Here is a 21,055-nt window from a genome sequence, read left to right as displayed (position 1 = left end):
CCTCAGGTCACATGTTTACCACATTACACAATGTGCTAAGAATGCTAAATGCTATGTAAAATAAGCATAAATTATCCCAAAATCAAAAAAGACCCTTTTTTGCCTTGTTAGTTGATGTTCTTTGTCATATTAAGTACAATTCATCATATCATTCCACTTAGAATACAAAATCCTTCTGTTACTGTAATATTTGATTGAAATGTAGTGACTTTTACCTGCCTGTAAACATGTTATGACTTTTGCTTACATCATCATGCACCAGCAGGTGGGGCAAAGTGTAGAGTAAAAGTAAATAGTATGCCCCTCCCTCCACATACACACATACTGTATAAATGACATATGAACTTTTTTTTCTGACCAATCAAATGTGGATAATTTGTAGCATAGGAAGCTAATAATCACTTATTTGTTAATAAGGTGGCAAAGTAAGCTAATTTAGCTGCTTGGCTAAGTTACTGCAGCCACCCGCAACGGTCAGAAAATTGTTCTTAATACACCTGGTAATGTGGTCACTTCTGTTTTTGGCGTGTAATGAATAGTGATGTCATTGTTGAGGGGGATTTTACAGAGAGCTCATCAAAGATGTGCCAGAATAGGCCAACAACCATCTTGAGACCGCAAGGTGGAGAATCACACCATGAAATTTCGAGGATGCTTGACACTGTATTTACATCAGTTATGTTTCCCTTACATTTAGAAAGTGTATTCAAAATTCTTATTCTATTAAAAATTCACAAACAATCAAGGGGAAAAGTCTAATTTCATTTCTGATCCTTGTTGTCAGCCCTATAGTCTATACCAGGGGTGCACAACTCAGGTCCTGGAGGGCTGGTGTCCAGCACAACTTGGTTTCCCCCCTAAAAGACACTCACTAAATCTGGCAATTAACAGGTAAGTGTAATCAGATGTGCTGGAGCATGTAATTCACCAAACTGTGCTGGACACTGGCCCTCCAGGACAAGAGTTGTGCACCTCTTGTCTATACCAATTCCGACCATATCTAGAAGAGTTAGGCCTTCAATTCAGACCATAAATGTCAAAAAAAAACTCTGTGATGATGCTGATTTCTGCTAGCATCCCTATGGGATTCTAATACTTTGCTGGTGCTGAGCCAATAGCAATTCGCATTAACATTTTCTGGCAGTTCTAGATTAAACATGGATATGTGAAGTCATTCCATGTTTTATGTAAAGATTTTGACAGACCTATTAGCATTTTTTATTCTGTAGCAGTTTCACAGTGGCTCTTTCAGTAGTGAACTCTGGTATAGAACTGCTGCTGCTGTTTTCCGTTTCTAACAACTCATTGATTTGGCTGCCACTCATATTCTGTCAGTGATGTATCTTGCACTTCCAGAAGGCTCTTATTAAATCAGTCCCACCTTCTGGAAATCAAAATGTGATTGGTTGATTCCTCTGTCATGTTGTAGTGATGCTGATGTTTGATCTAACACCTTAAGGTGTAAGGATCCAGCCTGCGCTGCCAGCCACCAGCAGAGGGCGACCCCGGCAACTCCAATTCCCAGAAGCCTTCGGCCTGATTAGGCCCAACCTGACACACCTGTGGACTCCTCTACTTAAGGTCTGTGGCAAACAGCAGCGCTTTGTCACACCTTTGTAGAGGGGTGACCGGTATGGTACGCAGCCTAGGTGGGTATTTAAACAAAAAGAAAAGAAAAACAAAAAGAAAAGAAAAGAGAAGAGGGCTGGAAAAAAAACAAAAGAGAGTAACTGCCCCAAAACTACTAAAAAAAAATTACAAAAAAAAAAAACACAAGAAGGCTTGAGCTACAAACTGTTCCAGGCCATACAAAATGTGTTTGCTCCACTAAGAGCAAACAAGTGAAACATAAAGTCTGCCTTCCCTTCATAATTACAGTGGAAGTGTCTTTTGTTTTCTCATTATTTTTTATTTCACGTTTCTAGTTCAGCCTTTGTTTGAGCTGCTTTCAGCGTTTCCTTTGTTTGGCCTTTTTCCCGCCGTTTTATTTCCTGTTCCTTGAGGTGTTTTACCCATTGTCACCTGCGCTTCTCGGTGGCGCAGCAGTAACTCCACAGGCCGTTGATCAGTATGTCGGCGGTTTGAGCCTGGCTCTGGGTCACCTCAACCTGCCAAATTCAGACCCTGTTGCCTCAGTAAACTTATTTAACACCCTTTCTCATGGGTTTTCATCTTTGCACTTGGGTCCGCCTCCCTGCCGACCCATAACATGGATCCTCTTCAGCTCTTGAAGTCCAAACCAATAGGACAGCTTGACATCAGAGAGAAAAACGTCCTGATTGGACAGTTTCCCGCTGGGCGTTTCAAGAATGTAATGGTGAAACAGGAGCAGTACCGTAACATTTCCAGAGCTTAAATCAGAGTACGATGATTCTATTAAATAAAAAGGAACTAAAAATTACAGGCAAAATTTTTAGTTGCCGGAAATCATTCGGCCTTCTCTAAAGGCCTAGAAAGCCCTGAGGGATCTCGACTGTTCTGTATTTATGAACATGTGACAGGCAAAATATTTGAGATTTGAGTTTAGAGGCTGTCAGTTGAGTAACTTGAAGAAAACCTCAAGATTTCGATTGGCAGTCGGTCACTCATAATATTTCCATCTACCAGCTTTACACGATGCTACAGATACAAAGGGTGCGAGACAGTATGACAACATGACAAAATGCCATGACGAGGGACGGTGACATCCCCATCATCTCACTCTCAAAGCCCATTTGTCACTGGCCCCCACCTGCCTTATCAGCCCTATCGATTGGGTGGGCATTCGAGAGAGGGAGAGTGTGGTCGCGAATGAACTTGTCATGGCAAACAGGAGGCAGATGGGAAAATAATGAAGTCATCCGGTGCGGGCTGACAGGAGCCCAGCTGAGTGGCAGCTGGCAGCCACTGGAGCTTCTGCCGGACGCTGCTGGACTCGACTGCACGCAGAGGTCAGTAGCAGGGCAGGCCTCGATCGGCGTACTTGAAACGGACAGAAAAGAGGCTCCTCATTGCGAGTTCATGAAGCCGCATAAATGATTCAGAATGGCTGGGACGAAGGTGAAGATGCGCAACAATGGACTCAGACGCAGGGGTTTTTAGATCAGTCAGCGCTATAATCTAAGCGATACTGAGAGATTTATTTAAGGGCGTTAAATATTTAGCGTGCCGATTGCTCGTAGCCATCACTCAACAGCTTTTGGATGTAGAAGACCATTAAAACAGTTTAAAATGTACTTTAATTGACCCGTCTGACTGGAAAATGGGCTTCTATAGAAATGGTGGCCTTATTTCCAGGCGCTGAACGGATGTCAGGCTCCACGAAAAAAAAACATTTGTTCTGTCTTTTTTTTGCTTCTTTCTTACCCCTGTCACTCCTCCTCTTCCCTCGCTCAATCTTCTCTGCCTCAAACATACTCTCAAAACCCACTTCGATAAGCTCGCGCTAGCATGGTGGGGTGTCCTGGATTTCACAGTCAAGGTGCTATTTAAATCCAATTTTAATCCATCTTGTGGAGCTTTTAACTTTCATACATTTTTCTTCCCCTTCTCGGTTGTTGTTATTTGCTCCCCTGTCAGGTCCCCACTGCGCTGGCATGTGGACTGAACTGCCAGCGGCCCGGACGTGCTTGTTTATGTGTTTAGCCTCATATATAATGAAATCAGATCAATGGAATGGCCCAGTGAGCAGGGGGTCCAGACACTTTGACACTAATCTCTTTAGAGGTCCCTTATCAGCGGTTGGTACGGAGCCATGCCTTTGCCCTCTGACAGCCTTCTATTCATTCCTTCCTGTGCTGGTAAAAACCTCGCTCTTTGGGCCAAACTGCTTTGCATTACAAGCCTCCACCAAAAGTGAGACGTGGCTAGGCCTGATTGGAATGGCCGATACTGCCTCCCCCCTACAGAATCCCTCAAGTCAACGTGGCTGATATCTCCAAGAAAGAAGCCAAGATAAGTAAAACATTCCCCTTTTTTTCCTTTCGGAAGCAGGCAGACGGAGCATCCCAACGGAAGGTTTGTCACTACCATTAAGGATGCGGTAATCTCCAATAGCAGCAGTCTGACAACTGTTATTCCATAAGAAAGGGATTACAGGCCTTTAGAATTTAAAAATTCTGTTTTTTATTAAACATTGGTTGACAAGCCTCTAATCTGTCCCCTACTTCTCACCGCAACAATGTGATCCAGTCAAGGAACCAAATTCATATTAGCTCCAGAAGCTTGGAATTTCACTACAATTTGACTGTGTATGAATGTTTTGGTTGTTCTGTTGTTCTGGCAGCTAAGACAACCCAAAGTCCTCAGGAACCCCAGACAAACTGTTGTGACACTGGTTTATCACAACCCCCAGGATGGGCAGGCCAGGCTGTAACAGTTTACTGTGGCTGCCGGAATCATAGGGGGTTCTTTTTAAAGAACTGGGGCAACACCCCACCAATTTTGGTTAAAGCCATTTGCAGCGGAAGCATTTTACATTGATAGAGCACTAGATGATGGATAAAACAAATTGTGTATCAACAGATGAGCTACAGTGAAACTGTACTTCTTTATAGTGGATCTTTTTAAGGTACGTGTACCTCATAAAGTGGATGGTGAGTCTCTAACTGTACATGGTAGAGATATAAGGTTGGGGTTTCCCAATAAAGTGTCTGGCAAATATATTAAAAATACTTCGTGTTAGTGCTGCAAATGTTTCTGCCAAGCAATCTTTTATTGCTTTTCCACTTCTCCCGCTGCCATATTGTGCATATTTCTGAAATTGTGCGGCATTCAGAAGGAGAATCTTAAGGTAATGGAAGTTCCGAATCCGTGAAAGAGACAGATGGATGTGGAGGAAAGTGTCCATGCAGCAAATCCTTTTGTAATGGGGGCTTCTGGCTATGGAGGCCGTAAACAGCGCTGAAGGACTCTTTAATCTATTACAGCGAGAGCCACGGGATGCACAGACAGAGCTGTGGCCGGGCCTGCCTGCCTGCTGCTCTCTGGGCCGGGGAGAGAAGGAGTTGTACAACAGAGACGGGAACAAGGGGTTTGTTTAATTAGCACTGATGAACTTATGGGTCAGGCTAGCATGGGAACTGTTCAGAAGACATAAAGAAATCTGAAGATTTTCAATTTTTTGGGCTGAGAATATTTTTAGGTACAATGATAGCGAATTTACATTACAGCAAAAATCACCAGTGCGCACACAGACAAATCGGCAGCACTCTGCTGTGGGACTAACATAGACCTACATTTATTAACACTTATTCTTTTAAGTGTCGTTTGTTGTAATGATTGCATTTTCCAACTGTGATGCCAGGTTGACACCTACATCAAAGTTTGTGGACACCCCTCTTATTGACTTAAGGTTTTTTAGCCACACCCATTGCTAACAGGTGTATAAAATCAAGCACATAACCATACAACCTAAATAGAAAACAGTGTAGATTGTGAATAGATTGTGCTAAAGAGCCCAGTGACTTTAAACGCCATAGGATGTCACCTTTGCTACAAGTCCGTCCACATTCAACTGAAAGGGCCTGTCTTGGAGCAACAACAGCTCAGCCATGAAGCAGCAGATCATGCAAACGTGTAAAACTTGCCTATCCTCTGCCGCATCATTCACTACAGAGTTCCAAACTGTCTCTGGAAGCAACATCAGCATAAGAACTGTGCGTTGGGAGCTTCACAAAATGGGTTTCCGTGGACAAACAGCTGCACACAAGCCTAAGATCACTATGCGCAATGCCAAGTGTTGTCTGGAGTGGCGTACAGCACACCACCACTGGACTCTGGAGCAGTGGAAATGTATTCTCTGGAGTGATCTGGCTGTCTGATGGACAAATCTGGGTTTGAACGCTATCTACTGGAATGCATAGTGCCAACAGTAAAGTTTGGCGGAGGAGGGATAATGGTCTGGGGCTGTTTTTCAGGGTTTAGGCCCTATAAATCCAGTGAAGAGTAATTTTAATGCCACAGCGTACAAAGGTATTTTAGACAATTCTATGCTTCCAACTTCATGCCAACAGTTTGGGAAGACCCTTTCGTGTCGCAGCGTGACTGAGCCCCTGTGCACAAAGCGAGGTCCATAAATTGGAAAAATAAATGGATTTCCTGAAGACAACTTTGGAAAAGATTTACAATTCCATCAAGTTACGATACCAGAGAGAAGGTTTGTTTGCAATTCACACAAACCAAAGTTGCCAGAGCTCCACTCTGGTGTGCTCTGATAATATGACAGCTTGCCACGTCTGACTAGTTGGATAAAAGAGAGCATTTTCTGAGGCTCTTAGTTAAATTGAGTTTAATTTTAACATTTATAAGATTTAATCTATGCTGCGTCATCAGTATGAAGCTACATACTAAGCTACAAAGTTGTAACATGTGATGTCATTTCACTCAAAAAATATCAATGCCAGCTAATATAGGTGTTAAGTCAATTTGACATTAAAGTTGACAAAAGCAGCCTTTAAGAACCTTTATAAATGTGCCATTATGAGCTTATAAACACTGCTCTACAGAATGTTCCCAAAAATCAATCTAAATTTAGCTAATTTTCAAGCTCTTAGCATTAGACCATTTTAATTCCAACAGATTCCCATTTTATATACCACTTATTCTTGAAATTAAATGTAACAGTGGCACATAAGGGAGTAAAGACCAATTCAACGCTTTATCATTAGAGATCTTTGTTGTTGCTACTTATAGAGTTTAGAAAATGCAAATGGGGTTTGGGGGATTTTAAAAGCTGACATAAATGGCAACCATTAATCACTGAGAAATTCACTTAAACGCTAATTATAAGACACTATGAAGCTCATTATCTGCCCTTTTCACTGCTTTAGGCTGCCGTTCCTTTCAAAAAACGTTCTACTCCCTGCTTTTCCCAGTTTTAGTTTTTCAGGCCTGAAATGTGAAGTCCATGCCCTCGTTAAGCCACTTCATTTTTGAGCATTCAACAGGCTGATAAAGTCTAACAGCTCACACTTTGTAAGGTTTTCAAGGATAGAGACGACTATAAACCCAGTAATCACAATCAAACATACTGCCATTAGGGCTGAACTAATGATTGAGCATTAATATGGTCATTATCTGATTTCAGCAGTTGGTGGATTATTCAAGTGGTCCTGTAAACAGCATACCACAGTTTCACAGATTGGATTTCCAGATTTTGAGAAACAGGCGGAAAATGTCTAAAAAGTTAACTTTCTAAAAAAAATAACTAAAAAATCACAGCAAGAAGTTTGAATTTTACATCACATTCGTATCCTTCAGTGTGTTTACTGGCTGTAAACCTTTGGTAAAAGTTGCATGCATTGTGTATTGAGTAAGTATTCTGGTTATTGAGTGGGTTAAGTAGACCTGGAGTTTTCTCATTATCAGATTATGTAAGTGCTTGTGAATGTGCTGAACGAATAATTGCCAAAACCTTTTTATCTACAGTCAGTAGATTAATATATACAATTATTTTATAATACATTAATATATCAATGATTATTTGGTCACTCAGGGATGGATTGCAGAGGAGTGTCTTTGTAGACCCCCAAACTTCAACAGTAATCTATAAAAAAAATAATAATAATAATAAAAAATCTGACCAAAAATGTTTAACCCTCTGGGGTCTGAGTACATTTTCTTGATTTTTGCGTATATTCTTAAATGCGCCTTTAAAAGCTTTTACACACATGATGCCCATGTTATGTATCAAAATGTTCAGAACAATCTCAGCTCCCTTTATAATGAGGCCCTTTTAACCTGGAGTGCTGATAATCCAGCGCTAAATCTGAGAAATTGAAGTCTGGTTTTAGAAATTCTTAATATCTCTTGTGAAAACACAGCTTTACTCATATGGACGAAGTATTTTGGTGCTTAATAAACGTTTACCAAAGTCTTAGGTCCACAAAAGTAGTGGAATGTATGAATAAAATAGTAGATAAATGTTCTCCTCATGTCTACTGTGTCAGTTTCATGCAAAATGTAGATTGGTGTGTGTCTACTTGTCTTCATTGTCTCTAAATGTCACATACGATCTCACAGATTTCTTCTCTTTTTCTTTCAAGCCGAACTAAATCATGGAAAACTACTATTACACACCATCTAAAACATGTGAATGAACAACAAATTCCACAAAACCTCATGAGTCATATGAATACAAAACCGAGGGGCCTGAGAACTGAAAGTTTTTCATTTCTGTAGTCATTTTGTACATTTTCATGGTCTATTCACTCATCTAATTTTTATCTGCAGTGGACTGTCCCAAATATCTGGACCACTTTGAGCCTTGTGCTCTAAGCCCCTGTCCCCTGGCGGTCAGATGCCCCTGAGTATTGGCCCCTTGGACCTGTCAGGAGGCCATTCTTGCATGTTTCCTCCCACTTTCCTTTCCACAGCGCCCCCTAAGCTTCCTGTAGTGCAGTGTGACCTGTCACAATGACTGTGTGGCTCACATGGACATAGGATTTGTATGATTTAAAGGGTTCTTTGCATCGTGAAAAAGCTCTTCAGATTGATGGAGAATGAACTGTATATGGTTCTATATAGGACCTTTTTGAAAAGGGTTCTATGTAGCACCAAAGCAAGCCTGATGTTATCACAATAGAAGAACCCTTTCTGGTGCTATGTAGAACCCTTCGCAGAGGGGTTCTATATAGAAACATCTCCGCCGCATTCTCCAACAATCTGAAAAGCCCTTTCATGATGGAAAGAACCCTTCACTAGAACCATTTTCTTTACTAAAGAACCCTTGAAGAACCATCATTTTTAAGTGTGTACATTTGCGCTCGTATATAGAAGAGCAGTTTTATAATGATGTGAATTTGATGAAAAACCTGTTGTGCGATGTTGTTTTAAAGACTACGTTTGTTCCAGGTTTATGTAATTTCATTACTTTGAAAAAAAGAGTTAATTATCATGTTATTACATATAGAACTATGTAAATGAGGATTAGCGGTTATAGAAACAATGTTATGAGTTTTCCGTAACTGACGATGTCAACAACTACTCAACATTCTTAGGTAATCATCGCCACCACAATCTATAGAAATACTGGCCCAAGAGCTCCGCAGTCCAGCCTAGCTCGTCCACTCCTCCTCTCCTCCACTCCTCCTGTCCTGTCCTCTCCTCTCCTCTCTCTTTCTCTCTCCTTAGTGTGAGGAGTCTATTTATTCTCAGCCCACTGCTGTTAGACATGCAAACAGACAATGCGGGGCTTGTTCTGTGCTGCTCGGGGTGTGTTGGGGACGGGTAATTGTCGCCTGGCGGGGGAGCGCCTCACTCCGAGGGACATCACATCCCCGTCAGAGCTCTGACAGCCGCGCCTCGCTAATTGTGACAGTTCAATGCTTAGATCACTTTGTGCGCCGCTAATTCAATACCCCATGCATCATTTTCTCCATTAGAATATGCAAATGACTCGCGACTTGAAAACAGACAACAGCTCCTTCCTCCTCGTGTGTTTCTCTCTCTCGCTCGCTCTCTCTCTCTCTCTCTCGCTCTCTCTGTCTTTCTGTCTTTCTCTCTTCACTTCTTTTTCTTTTTCAATCCCCTGCTTTTTATCTCACCCACCCCACCTCTCTCTCTCTCCCTCCCTCCCTCTCTCTCTTTCTGTCTTTCTCTCTTGCCTTCTTTTTCTCTCTCAATCCTCTGCTTTTTATCTCACCCGCCCCACCTCTCTTTCTCCTCATACCATTTTTCTTTTTCATTCTCTTTCCTCCCCTCTCTCTTCATCTCTTTTTTCTCTTTCCTCTCTCCCTTTTCATCTATCTTTTCTCTCTCACTCTTTCCTCACTCTTTCTTCACTTTCTCTCTTTTTCTCCTTCTCTCTTCATCTCTCTTCTCTCTTTTTCTTTCCTGCCTCTCTCTCTTTACCTCTCTCTTTTCACTTTCTCTGTCTCTCTTTCCACCCCCTTTTCTCTCTTTCTCTCTCTGTCCTCTTTCTCTCTTTCTCTTTTTCCTCACTCTCTCTTTTTACCTCTTTTCTCACTTTCTCCCTCTTTCCACCCTCTCTGTCTTCATCTCTCTTTTCTCTTTCTCTCTGTTTCCTCTCTCTTTCTCTTTTCTCTCTTTCTTTCTTTCTTTCCTCCCTCTCTGTCTTAATTTCTCTCTGCTCTCTTTCTCTCTTTTTTCCCTCTCTCTTCAACTCTCTTTTCTCACTTTCTCTCTCTCTCTCTCTTTCCACCCCTTTTCTCTCTCTCTGTCCTCCCTCTCTCTCTTTATCTCTTTTTCTCTTTCTCTCTGTCTTACTCTTTCCTCAGCCCACATTTTTTCTCTCTCCATCCCTCGCTTTTAGCTCTCCTTATTCTCTCTTTCTCTCTCCCTCTCATGCTTTCTCGCTATTTTTTTTCTCACCCCTCTTTTCTCTCTTTCTCCGTGTCTTTCCTTCAGTCAATCTCGTCCCCTTTTGTTTTTCTCTCCTTGACAGATTTTTTCTTTCCTCTTTCCTCAGCCTACATTTTTTTCTCTCTCTCCTGTTTTACTTCTCTCTCCTTCTGTGTTCTCTCTCTCTCTCTCTCTCTCTCTCTCTCTTTCTTTCCAAATAACTTTTTTATTGGCTTGACTGTCTCAAGTACAATGTTTGCAAAGCTTTATACTTTAAAGTAGGACTACAAGCAATTAAAGAATTAATGACAGTAATAATGTAAATAATCATGGTCAAATAACAATTATAACTATGAGGTCAGTAAAGTAAATAAATACAATTATATAATATGTATTAAATGATAAAAATAGCAATTAACAATACACATATTTAACTTCTTATATGCAAACCTAATTCAAAACATTTGGGACAGTATGTAAAATGCAGTCTTTTACAGGTATTTAGTAAAAACAGCTCCAAGGAGGAAAAGGACCATCATGATTTGTCCTCGAAGTTTAAAAGCCAGCATCTGTCATGGTGTAGGGGGTAACTTGCACATCTGTGAAGGCTCTATTAATGCTGAGGGGTACATACATATTTTAGAGCAAAAGATGCTGCCATCTAGATGACGTCTTTTTCAGAGACATCTCTGCTTTTTTCAGCAAGACAATGCCAAGTAGAGGTCTGCGCAGGACTTCTTCCGCAAGATTTCATCCCACACCTGCTCACTCCTGTAGAAAATGGGAATCATTTGTCCCGTCCCACCCGCAACCGAGATGTTTTGGCCCACTCCCACCTGTGCAGTTCCATCAAGGCGAACTGACATCCAATATTTGACATAGTCCATTCACAAATACATTGCTGTCTGCTGAAATAACATGAGTCATGGTCATCAGGCTCACTGTGAAGTAACTTTACCAAACGCCACTTATTCCCAGTAAACACAAAGAGGAATTAATCCACAGTTTTGCTGGGCAGCTGTGGCCGTCGGACGGATCCACCGTCTCTAAGTTACAAGAATTTGTATGTTGTTCATGTGATTGTTTGCTTTGCCACACTTTAGCATGACTTCATTCATTTTAATTGTTTTACTGTTATCATATTATTTTGTTTGTATATATTTGATTTAGTGATCGTTCTACTTTATTTAGGCTATTCAGTAATTTGCGGGATTTCTTATCATGTGTGCTTTGTCCTGCTCCTGCCTGCAGTGGGCTGATTTCCTGCCCACTCCTGTGCACAATACTGAAAATTAGTCCTGCGCCACAAGATATTGTGGTGGGTCCAGCGGGAATCTGCGTGAGTGCAGCCCTCTAACGCCCAGCCACATTCTACACCTTTGTGGTTTCGTTGTGAGATTTGAAAATACATGTCCTTTACATTGTGTGAAATTTCATGATGAATATATTAAAAGAAACAACCTAAAATTACTTAGAAAAAAAGTCTGGTTCCACTGACCTACATTAAAAGTAAAGTATGTTTTTTCCTTCTCCTATAGACAGAGAGACAGACAGACAGACAGACAGACAGACAGACAGACAGACAGACAGACAGAATTTGGAAGAATGTTTTTCAATTTTTAACAAAAAATTTGATAGTTTTCTTTTTGGTTTTTCTCAGTGAAGGAACTTTTTTTTTTTTTTCTCAGCCCACATTTCTCTCTCTCTTTCTCTTTTTAATTCTCCCCACCTACTGTCTCTCTGTCTGTCTGTCTGTCTGTCTGTCTGTCTGTCTTTCTCTCTCTCTCTCTCCTTTCTTTCTCTCTATGTCTCTTTTCCCTCTGTGTGTCTCTTTCCTCCTGTGTTAGCTGAGAGCAGTTGAATAATGTGTCAAAGTGACAAGTGAGACTGAGGAGATGGGGATGTGTGTGTGTGTGTGTGTGTGTGTGTGTGTGTGTGTGTGTGTGTGTGTGTGTGTGTGTGTGTGTGTGAGAGAGAGAGAGAGAGAGGCTGTGCCACCCTTCACAGGTTGTCTCGGTTTTCTAAGCATATTCACTGATAGAGACATACCAATTTAAATCAGGCTCTATATATAGTGAGGTAAACAATGGCCCCGGCACAGATGAAGTCAGCTTTTTGAGGCATCTGACTGCCTCTAATCAGTGCATCCAGGAAATGAAGGAAATCTCTACTTAGCTGCTGCTAATGTGGACATTAAGCATACAGTATCAGTCAAAGATTTGAACATACCTCATTAAATGTGTTTATCATTTTAACGTTTGATGCACATCGCTAAGATGAATATAAACACAGTTTGTAAAGTTTATAAAGTTTATATGCTTCTGGATGAATTTATTCCCAAAGGAAAAGGTTTTCAGCTTTAAATGCCCCTCAGGCTCCTCATGAAGCTGCTTTAGAGAATGATCAAGAGTGTGTAAATCTCCACCAAGGCACAGAGGATCGGTCACTACATAACTCCATGTGTTATTTCATAGGTTTAATGTCTTTTACTGTCCTAAAATGTGGACAATAGTGAAAATAAGGAAAACCAATACCACTTTAGAATATAACTACCTTTTATAAAGGGTTTATGAATGGTTTAAATATAGTTCATTAATGCTTAAGTTAGTTGTTTGCCTTATAGTAAACACACGTTCATCTGGGCTATGAAAGCTCAGATGTTGCTGGTTATGGATCTTACTTTGTTGTTTCAGCGGTCAGCATTAAACTGTTCAGCTTCATCACTTTTGCCCATTTTATTAATGTCTTATAAGGTGTTTTTGGCCTAATTAATAACTATTACTAAATGAGTTTTAAACTATTCATAAACTTTTACAAGGGTAGTCTTATTCTAAAGCGGTTCCAGAAAATCCTGCCATAGAGGACTCTGTGCAGATACCCAATTAAAAACCAAACCATTCTTTTCCTGAAGTTAATTCACTTGTGGAAAGAATTTCCCCTCAATTAGCTGTCTTTCTTTGAAAAAAGGCAATTCTGTTGATCCAATATGATTTACTAAAAGTGGCTAAACATAACCTGCTATTACATTTCCAACTCAACTCAAATGTGTTGAACTTGATTTCGTAGTATTGATTTAACCTCTGTTGGTCTAGAGTTGGCTTAAAAGTGGCCACTGCAGTGCCAGTCAGTTTGGAAACACACTCAGCAATAAAGAATATGGAAACACGTTCTTATAGCCAATAATAACAAGGGTAAGCAATTAACCAGAATATAGAATTCAAGGAAAAGTAGTCTAGGAAGAAAAGATAACACAGAGATGGTAGGTGAAACAAAGGGAACGACGCACCCAGTATGCAAATAGATGGAGCCAAAAGCCAACAAAATCTTATCTCTTTGCCAGTCTCTTCAGCTGCTCAGTCAATGCACTGATGCAACTCAAAGATCAATTTAAATACATGAAATCATTCAAAAAGTTCCCCAAATTCTGATTAGTTGAGTACAATAGAATACAATTCAGTAAAACACAGATTAAACTGAACTACGAATTGTGACCATTTTGTTTGATGTGTACTTGTGAAAGCAGCTTGTTCATCAATTACTTCATTAATTACATCCAAAAGAAACTGATCTCCTTACCCCGTGTGATGGGTATGTCAGCCAGCCCCAGTCTCCTGATATCGAGGAAGTGTCCAGGAGATTCACTGTAAGAGATAAAGAGAGGTTTAAGATTGAAAATCAATGGAGGAGCTTTTTTTAAGCTTATCCATCCTGGATGTCAGTCTGAAGAAAAATACCTTAGTTCGACCAGATCAGATGCTCTAATGAGTGAAGAGTTCATGGACGAGTCAAAATCCATGTTCAGAACTGAAAACATTCTGTGGAAGCAGCAGTAAATCCATGGTGTTGTTCTACTACATTAATGAGTTAATAAAAGCAGGGAAGTCTGGTTCGTTACACTTGAGCAAAGGCCAGAGAGCCACTCCTCAGGACGCTCCGACACAGACGCCCATCAATTGAACCTTCAATAACTGTGTCTCCACTTACTATTTACAGAATTAGGGTGCGCTTGCTCTCGACAATGCCGGCGGATGGCAGCGGACGACGTTCTGACCGTCTGATTAATCACCGCTCGATGCGTCTGAACTCCTTCACAGCAGAATCGATGCCAATTGAATCACAACCCAAACCCTGAGATTTGGGTTGTGTAGTCTCGCTCCTTGCCCGAAGCCCCCTTACGCTCGACGTGATGAAACGCTTTCGACCACCACATTGACATTTCCTCTGGGCCTTTCCCCTCCTTTAATTTATTGATGGCTAGACCCCTAGCCCGCTCTCAGCGCACTCCAAGGTCACCTCAGAATAAGACGCGACCGCCCAGCTTTAGAGTGATAGTCTGGCAAAAGATCAAATTTACACTGTTTTCTCCACCTTTTAACCCAGGTTTCAATGAGACAAGGCAGGTTTGCACTGGCGCTATAAGGCTAATGTAGCTAACCAGTAATAGAAGCTTACAGCTCTTTAGCATTGAGTAAACTGCATGCCTAACCCATCACACACTTGCTTCAAACCATGTGGAGTTGTTAAGTCATCTCAAACAGGCTTGTTTGTGTGATTTCTAATATGAATAAAAACATGTTCAGCTAAAAACAGCAGTGACAGGCTGTCATTTTGGAGCATATGTTGATATTTGTGATTTGCAGACACACATCCAGATTTGTTTTTTAATTCTTTGCATTTTGGCCTCTCGTCCACATGAAAACAACATTTTAGATCACAGAAAACTGTGCTTCTGAACAAGCTCTCCTGGATATTTCTGAAAATGCTTTCATATGGAAAGGCAAAATGCACTAGGCACGAACACTGAATATGAAATAAAGGTTCTGTGCAGGTTTTCATTTACCAAGGTACAAACAACGTGGTCTAATATTCTAAAACAGAAAAATAAAAAATAAAAACAATAAAATAAAAGCCTGGAGATGAGACGGGGTGTGTGGAGTCAATACAGCTTAGAAAATATCATTTCAGTGGATTATGGTACAGTTATGTTCCCTGACTAAAGGTACTGAGATGTACCCTTGAGAGTACCACACCAGTGACAAGAGGGGCAGTTTAGTACTTTTATTTTTGAGATTGTAGAATTCTGCTTGAAATATGTATGCTTGGCAATTCAGGGGTAGCTTTACTTCATTCCACCGTCACGTGGAGGCACCATAATCTACTGCTCTCAGTTCTTTTAACTGAGGTGTCAACTCTATTGCAAATATCAGTGATTCTGAAGACTTGATGAACATTAAGTCTTTAGAATCACTGATATGTCTGATATGTCTTCTCTCTTTTTCTAAGCTTTTATATTCTGGTAGGAATTTGATTTTGAATCTGGGTGGCATGTCAAATTATAGACATTTATCTACCAAATCAAGCTGTTGGAAAATTTCTTCTTCAGTGTCATGCTTTATACTATTATATTATATTTGCAGAATGTGTACTATCGCCCCCTGCTGGGCTGGTATACTAATGTGAACGATTTCAAGCAGTTGTATGCTCTTGTGTGGAAAATTTTAACAAAGCTTTTGATGTGGAATAAGTTTTTTGGAAAACAGAAAAAGTTTTAAAAATATCCAGATGCAGTGGGATCCAGAAGTGTGAACACATTTAAAGACTGGGAGTTTTTTTTATTTAAACATATAAATAAACGATAAATAAACACTGTAAAAAAATTGCTCGTTACAAAATTACTAAAAAATGTAAAAACTGTACAAATTCACTCCATGTAGTAAGAAGCAATTGAACTAGTATTCTGTAGCTTAAAGGATTATACTGGTTGAAAGAATTGTTCATTCAATGCATTTATTAGGTTGAATAAAGCTAATTAATATACATGGTGATTCAAAAAGATTCGTCTGATTTCAAAGCACCATATTTTTACAACACTGAGATGCCTAGGAACCAATCACATACCAACTGAACGAGCAGAAAGCATTTTGCGTTCTCCACTTCAATAAGAGTGAATCTGTCGTAACTGTGCAACATGATTTTCGTGGGCAGTGAACCTACAACAGCTCAGAGCGTTCGTTGTCGGTTCCACAACACTGGATGATCCCCGAAATCGCACTGAAAGAGCTGTGAGTGCAGCGACACCCGACATGCTCAATCGAGTATGGGATGAGTTTGACTATGGCGTTGATGTTGTCCGTACAGCTGGAGGAGGTTCATACTGAGACCTTGTACAATTACATGATAAACTTTATGCTCATTTAAACCATTTACAGTTTACTGCATTGATCTGTAACGATTTACAAGAGAAATAAATCATTTTGAAATCAGATGAATCTTTCTGAATCACCCTGTATTTGTTACCAGATAATTTTTTTAAGTTGAATTGATGAGCCATTTTTTATACTGAAGGTTTTAAAATTTGGAAAGATTGAAAATGAAAAAGTCATCACAAGTAAAATGAAGAAATATTTAATATTTAATTTCTAGATCACTTTACAAATCTAAGGGCATCTATGACCATATTAAGGTTAAGGTCAGTTTTTTTTGTGCCTTATCTCTTCCATTAAAATGCATGTTCAGACGACTCTTAGGAGGATTTGATCTACTCATCAGAGGCTTTTGCACAAACTTGTAGAGTTCATGTCAGCTCAAGTGCACGCTGTAATTAAAGCCAAAGGGGAACAAATCCACAAACACTACAAAATTCTGAAAATCAACTGAACATGTAAAAGTAAATTACTTTTCACTCAAATGACCATGCTGATAAAATAATTTCTAATGTAAAATGTTGTATTTAATGAGAAAAGAATATGAATTATGGCCATTAGACAGCTCCAAGGCAAAAGGAAGCAAACTTCAGACATTTAAATTGTCTGACTGGTTGAGTAAAAGGGTAAAATACATTAATTTTTTGTTGAACTATTGCTTAAAGTGACTCCAACGCTGCTTATTTATTGCTCTCGTCACCTTGGCTGAAGGCCGTGTCATGTTAAATGCCGTTAGCCGACATCTCCTGAACCTTAGGAAAAAGAGCAGCTCATCCCGTCCTCAGCTGGGCTGGTGACACCTGATGAGGAGGGCTGGGGTTGAGGGGGACCTGTGACAGATGAGGCCGTCCCGGCGTGGAGAGGAGATGTTGAGAGACATTAACCTGACCCAGTTTCTCCCTCCCCCAGCCCCCAGACTCATAATTCCACTTTATATTCATCATACGCCACTGGCTGGAAATGGACAGAACAAGGACTTTCCACAGGACCTCAACAAAAAGTGCAGCAAGAGTGAGGCTGAGAATTCCGGGTCAGTGCAACTAGTGGATACGAGCCTGTATGGAGACCCCCGATGAAATGAGCACAGAACTACGCTGCACCTGTTACTCACAATATATCGTTAAATATGTATATGGATCATTTTACCAAGTTACTTTAAAGGTAGAGTTGAAAACACATTTCAAACTGTTAACTCACCTGGACTTTAGACTAAAATCCTTTTGCTTTGAATGACTTTCTACCTTAATTATGTTTACTTTATTAAAACTTCACAAAATGTTTCAGTAGTGACTGTTTCGGTAGTGACAATTCAAGCTAATTTTGATCATAACTCAAACACAGCCAGTACATGACTAGCAAACACAGCTTAACATGATATAAAATCATAGTACTTTTCATTAAAACATAAAAGTTGCTTAACTGCAGAAAGTATGTGTTTCAGTAGTGACAGTTCCTAATGTTACACACTGATTTTCAAATTTGGGACACCTTTCTGGGATCTACCTGCTCATCATGTGGCCATGATGGGACAGGGATTCAGTCTCACTTCCTGCTCTAAAAGAGGGGCGTGGCTGCACCCATAGACTAAAATTCTTTGTGATTTGGTAGTGACATGAAAATGCGGGACGGCATTTTTGATGAACATTTTTTATTCAAAATTAAATTCGTAATAAATCTAACTTTTTCAATTTTACTTTAAAAGAAATCAAAAAAAGATAATTAGATTAACATTACTGACTGGGATTACTTGGATCATGAAAAGCACAAAACACAACCAACTTCTAAGACTGAACTTTGGAGGTGTGGAAAAATATCCCTGCAGATTTCTTTGAAAACTGAAAGCACGTCTCAAAACAACAGAAGGTGTAATGAAGGCAAAGATTGGACGCATTAAATACTGGACAAAATCGTATTATGTTTAATGATATTATATCTAAACCCTAAAAAATGAATAACTTGTATTTTATGGCTGTTTTGACTACTCAACTAAATGAAAGGGTGGTCTCTTTCTTTTGGGTCAACTAGACCAAATGAGCAAATCAGATAAATGTGATTTAATTGCAATTAACTACACAAAATAATGCAATTAATCTCAGTTAATCACTGTAACTGTTTGACAGCCTGACAACACGCACCTCAGCCTGATAATATATACAGAGTTTTCTTCTCATTTCGGATATGATGAATTTCTGAAAAGAGTAACCGTTGACATAAAATGCAAGATACACTATTATAAGGTGGTATTAATCATACACTGTTAGAAATAAAGTTACTGTGCAGGAACATTTTTTTCATTTATCAAAATACAAACAATGTAAATGTTCCCTCAAAGGTACAACAGTGGTTTTAATGTCCGATTGTGAACCTTAAATAAGTTTTTCCAGGTGAAAAGTTTGTATTTGTACCTTTTCATAACCAAATGTTTTAAAACAAAACAGTAAAATAAAGTCCTGGAGACGAGACGGGGTGTGTGGAGTCAGTACAGCTTAGAACATATCATTTCAGTGGATTATGGTTCAGTTATGTTCCCTGACTGAAGGTACTGAGATGTACCTTTTGAGGGTTCCACCCCAGTGACAGGAGGGGACCCCAGAGACAGATTAGTACTTAATACCTTAATTTCTGAGAGTGTAGCACTGATGTGTGTTAAGCCCACTAGAACAATATGCATTAAGGCATGAAAAAAGGAAACTAAATTGACTAAATTACCCTTTATATATTAGATTTATGTACTTGTAATGCTAAGTGACCTCTTACTCAGCCAATACAACTAATTCTATTTTTGTCAAGATCTATATTTAATTGAAAAGGCACTAAACTGGCTGTTGATGAGCAACATCATACTGATGCTTATTACTGTAAATACAGTAAAAGTATCCTTTCGAGTCATAATTAAATATCAGTTTCCCGGTATCAGAACTTGAAGTACTTTCATTAGTCACTAATTAGACCATATGCATTTACATCTGTAATTGTTGGTTGCATTAAATCTATTTTGTCAATGGGAGAAAATCATGTTTACTACTTATACACTTATCAAAAAGTAGTTGCACCCCGAAGGAATCAACCGACGGGAACGACACTTGGTGGATAGGTTTGACATCATGAGACGTGCGAATGATTCAAGTCCCACAATCAGCTGCCCATGTGATGTAAGCAGGGACGGGCCTTATCGCTGTATCCGACTGACTATATAAGGTTGTCTTGTTGCGCAAGATTTCCATTCTGACTCAGGCTGTTGTGATGGGAGCATAATTTGCAAGCAAAGTTTGCCTTCGAAAGTTTGAAAGGAATTCAAGCAGTTGGAGTAGTTCGAGAGGGGTCGCATTGTAGGACTCCGGGAAGCAGGATGGTCATATCGATGTATTGTGTGCCTTACTGGTCATGTGGATATTACCATAGCATGCTGTTGGTGGCAGTGGATAGAAGAAAACATGCACCAGCAACATGAAGGATCTGGCAGACCTGCACAAACCACGGAGAGGAAAAAAACGATGGATTGTCCGACATGCGCGGAGTGACCCAACAGCCACAAGCTAAGTGAGCTAAGTGAGGTACTTCAGATCTTTGCAAGCGAAGTGTCCCTCAGAGAAGAGTTTGAAAGCAATTGGAGCATTGGAAGAGTTTGAGAGGTGTCGCATCATAGGGCTCCGGTAAGCGGGATGGTCTTTTTTATGTGTTGCGTGCCATACCGGTCGTGCGGATATTACCATAGCACGCTGTTGGCAGCAGTGGATAGAAGAAGGCATACAGCAGCAACATCAAGGATCTGGGAGACCTGCACAAACCACGGAGAGGGAAAACCAACGGATTGTCCAACAGGCGCTGAGTGACTCAAGAGCCACGATTGCAGACAATTAGCGAGCAGTGATGCCCTCCACAAGTCATCCTTTCAGGGTAGCACCATTGGCAGACAGCCGCATGACGCAGAACTATATGGACGCAGACCGCTACAATGACTACCCTAAACACCACGTCAACATCGCCAAAGACTGCAATGGTGTCGGGCCAGACTGTCATGGAGTGACTCAGAAAGGCAGCGGGTCATCTTCAGTGACGAGTCATGCTTTTGTCTTGGTGGAGATGACCAACGAATCTGTTTGAGCCACTGACGACCAACAAATCTGTGAGGAGGCACCGAGGTCAAAACATGGTGAAAATTGGATGCGCTATCAATGCTCCACCCCTACCACAAAGTCTGCAGGAACTGCCTAAGAATATTCAAGCTGCATGGGATGGATTATCACAGGACACCATTAGGATCCTCTACAACTCCATACTGAGACATCTGGAGTGTTGTGTTAGATATGATGAGTTTCTGAAAAGAGTAACGGTTGACATAAAATGCAAGATACACTATTATAAGGTGGTATTAATCATACACTGTTAGAAATAAAGTTACTGTGCAGGAACATTTTTCATTTATCAAAATACAAACAATGTAAATGTTCCCTCAAAGGTACAACAGTGGTTTTAATGTCCGATTGTGTTCCTTAAATAAGTTTTTCCAGGTGAAAAGTTCGTATTTGTATCTTTTCATAACCGAATGTTTTAAAACAGAACAGTAAAAT

General features: G+C 40.2%; 1 protein-coding gene across 1 annotated transcript in view; it reads right to left on the bottom strand.

Moving 5' to 3' along the window:
• The window catches only part of epha8 (eph receptor A8), a 158,256-nt gene that overhangs the window by 88,886 nt on the left and 48,315 nt on the right, over nucleotides 1-21,055 (bottom strand). The window contains exon 2 of the mRNA XM_036559745.1: nucleotides 13,858-13,922. Coding sequence (XP_036415638.1) covers nucleotides 13,858-13,922 — 65 coding nt within the window. The remainder of the gene's footprint in view (nucleotides 1-13,857; nucleotides 13,923-21,055) is intronic.

Source organism: Colossoma macropomum, unplaced genomic scaffold (assembly GCF_904425465.1).
Source record: "Colossoma macropomum unplaced genomic scaffold, Colossoma_macropomum, whole genome shotgun sequence".
Lineage (NCBI taxonomy): Eukaryota > Metazoa > Chordata > Actinopteri > Characiformes > Serrasalmidae > Colossoma > Colossoma macropomum.
Note: the sequence above shows the minus strand (reverse complement) of the source record. Positions and strands in the feature narration are given on the sequence as shown.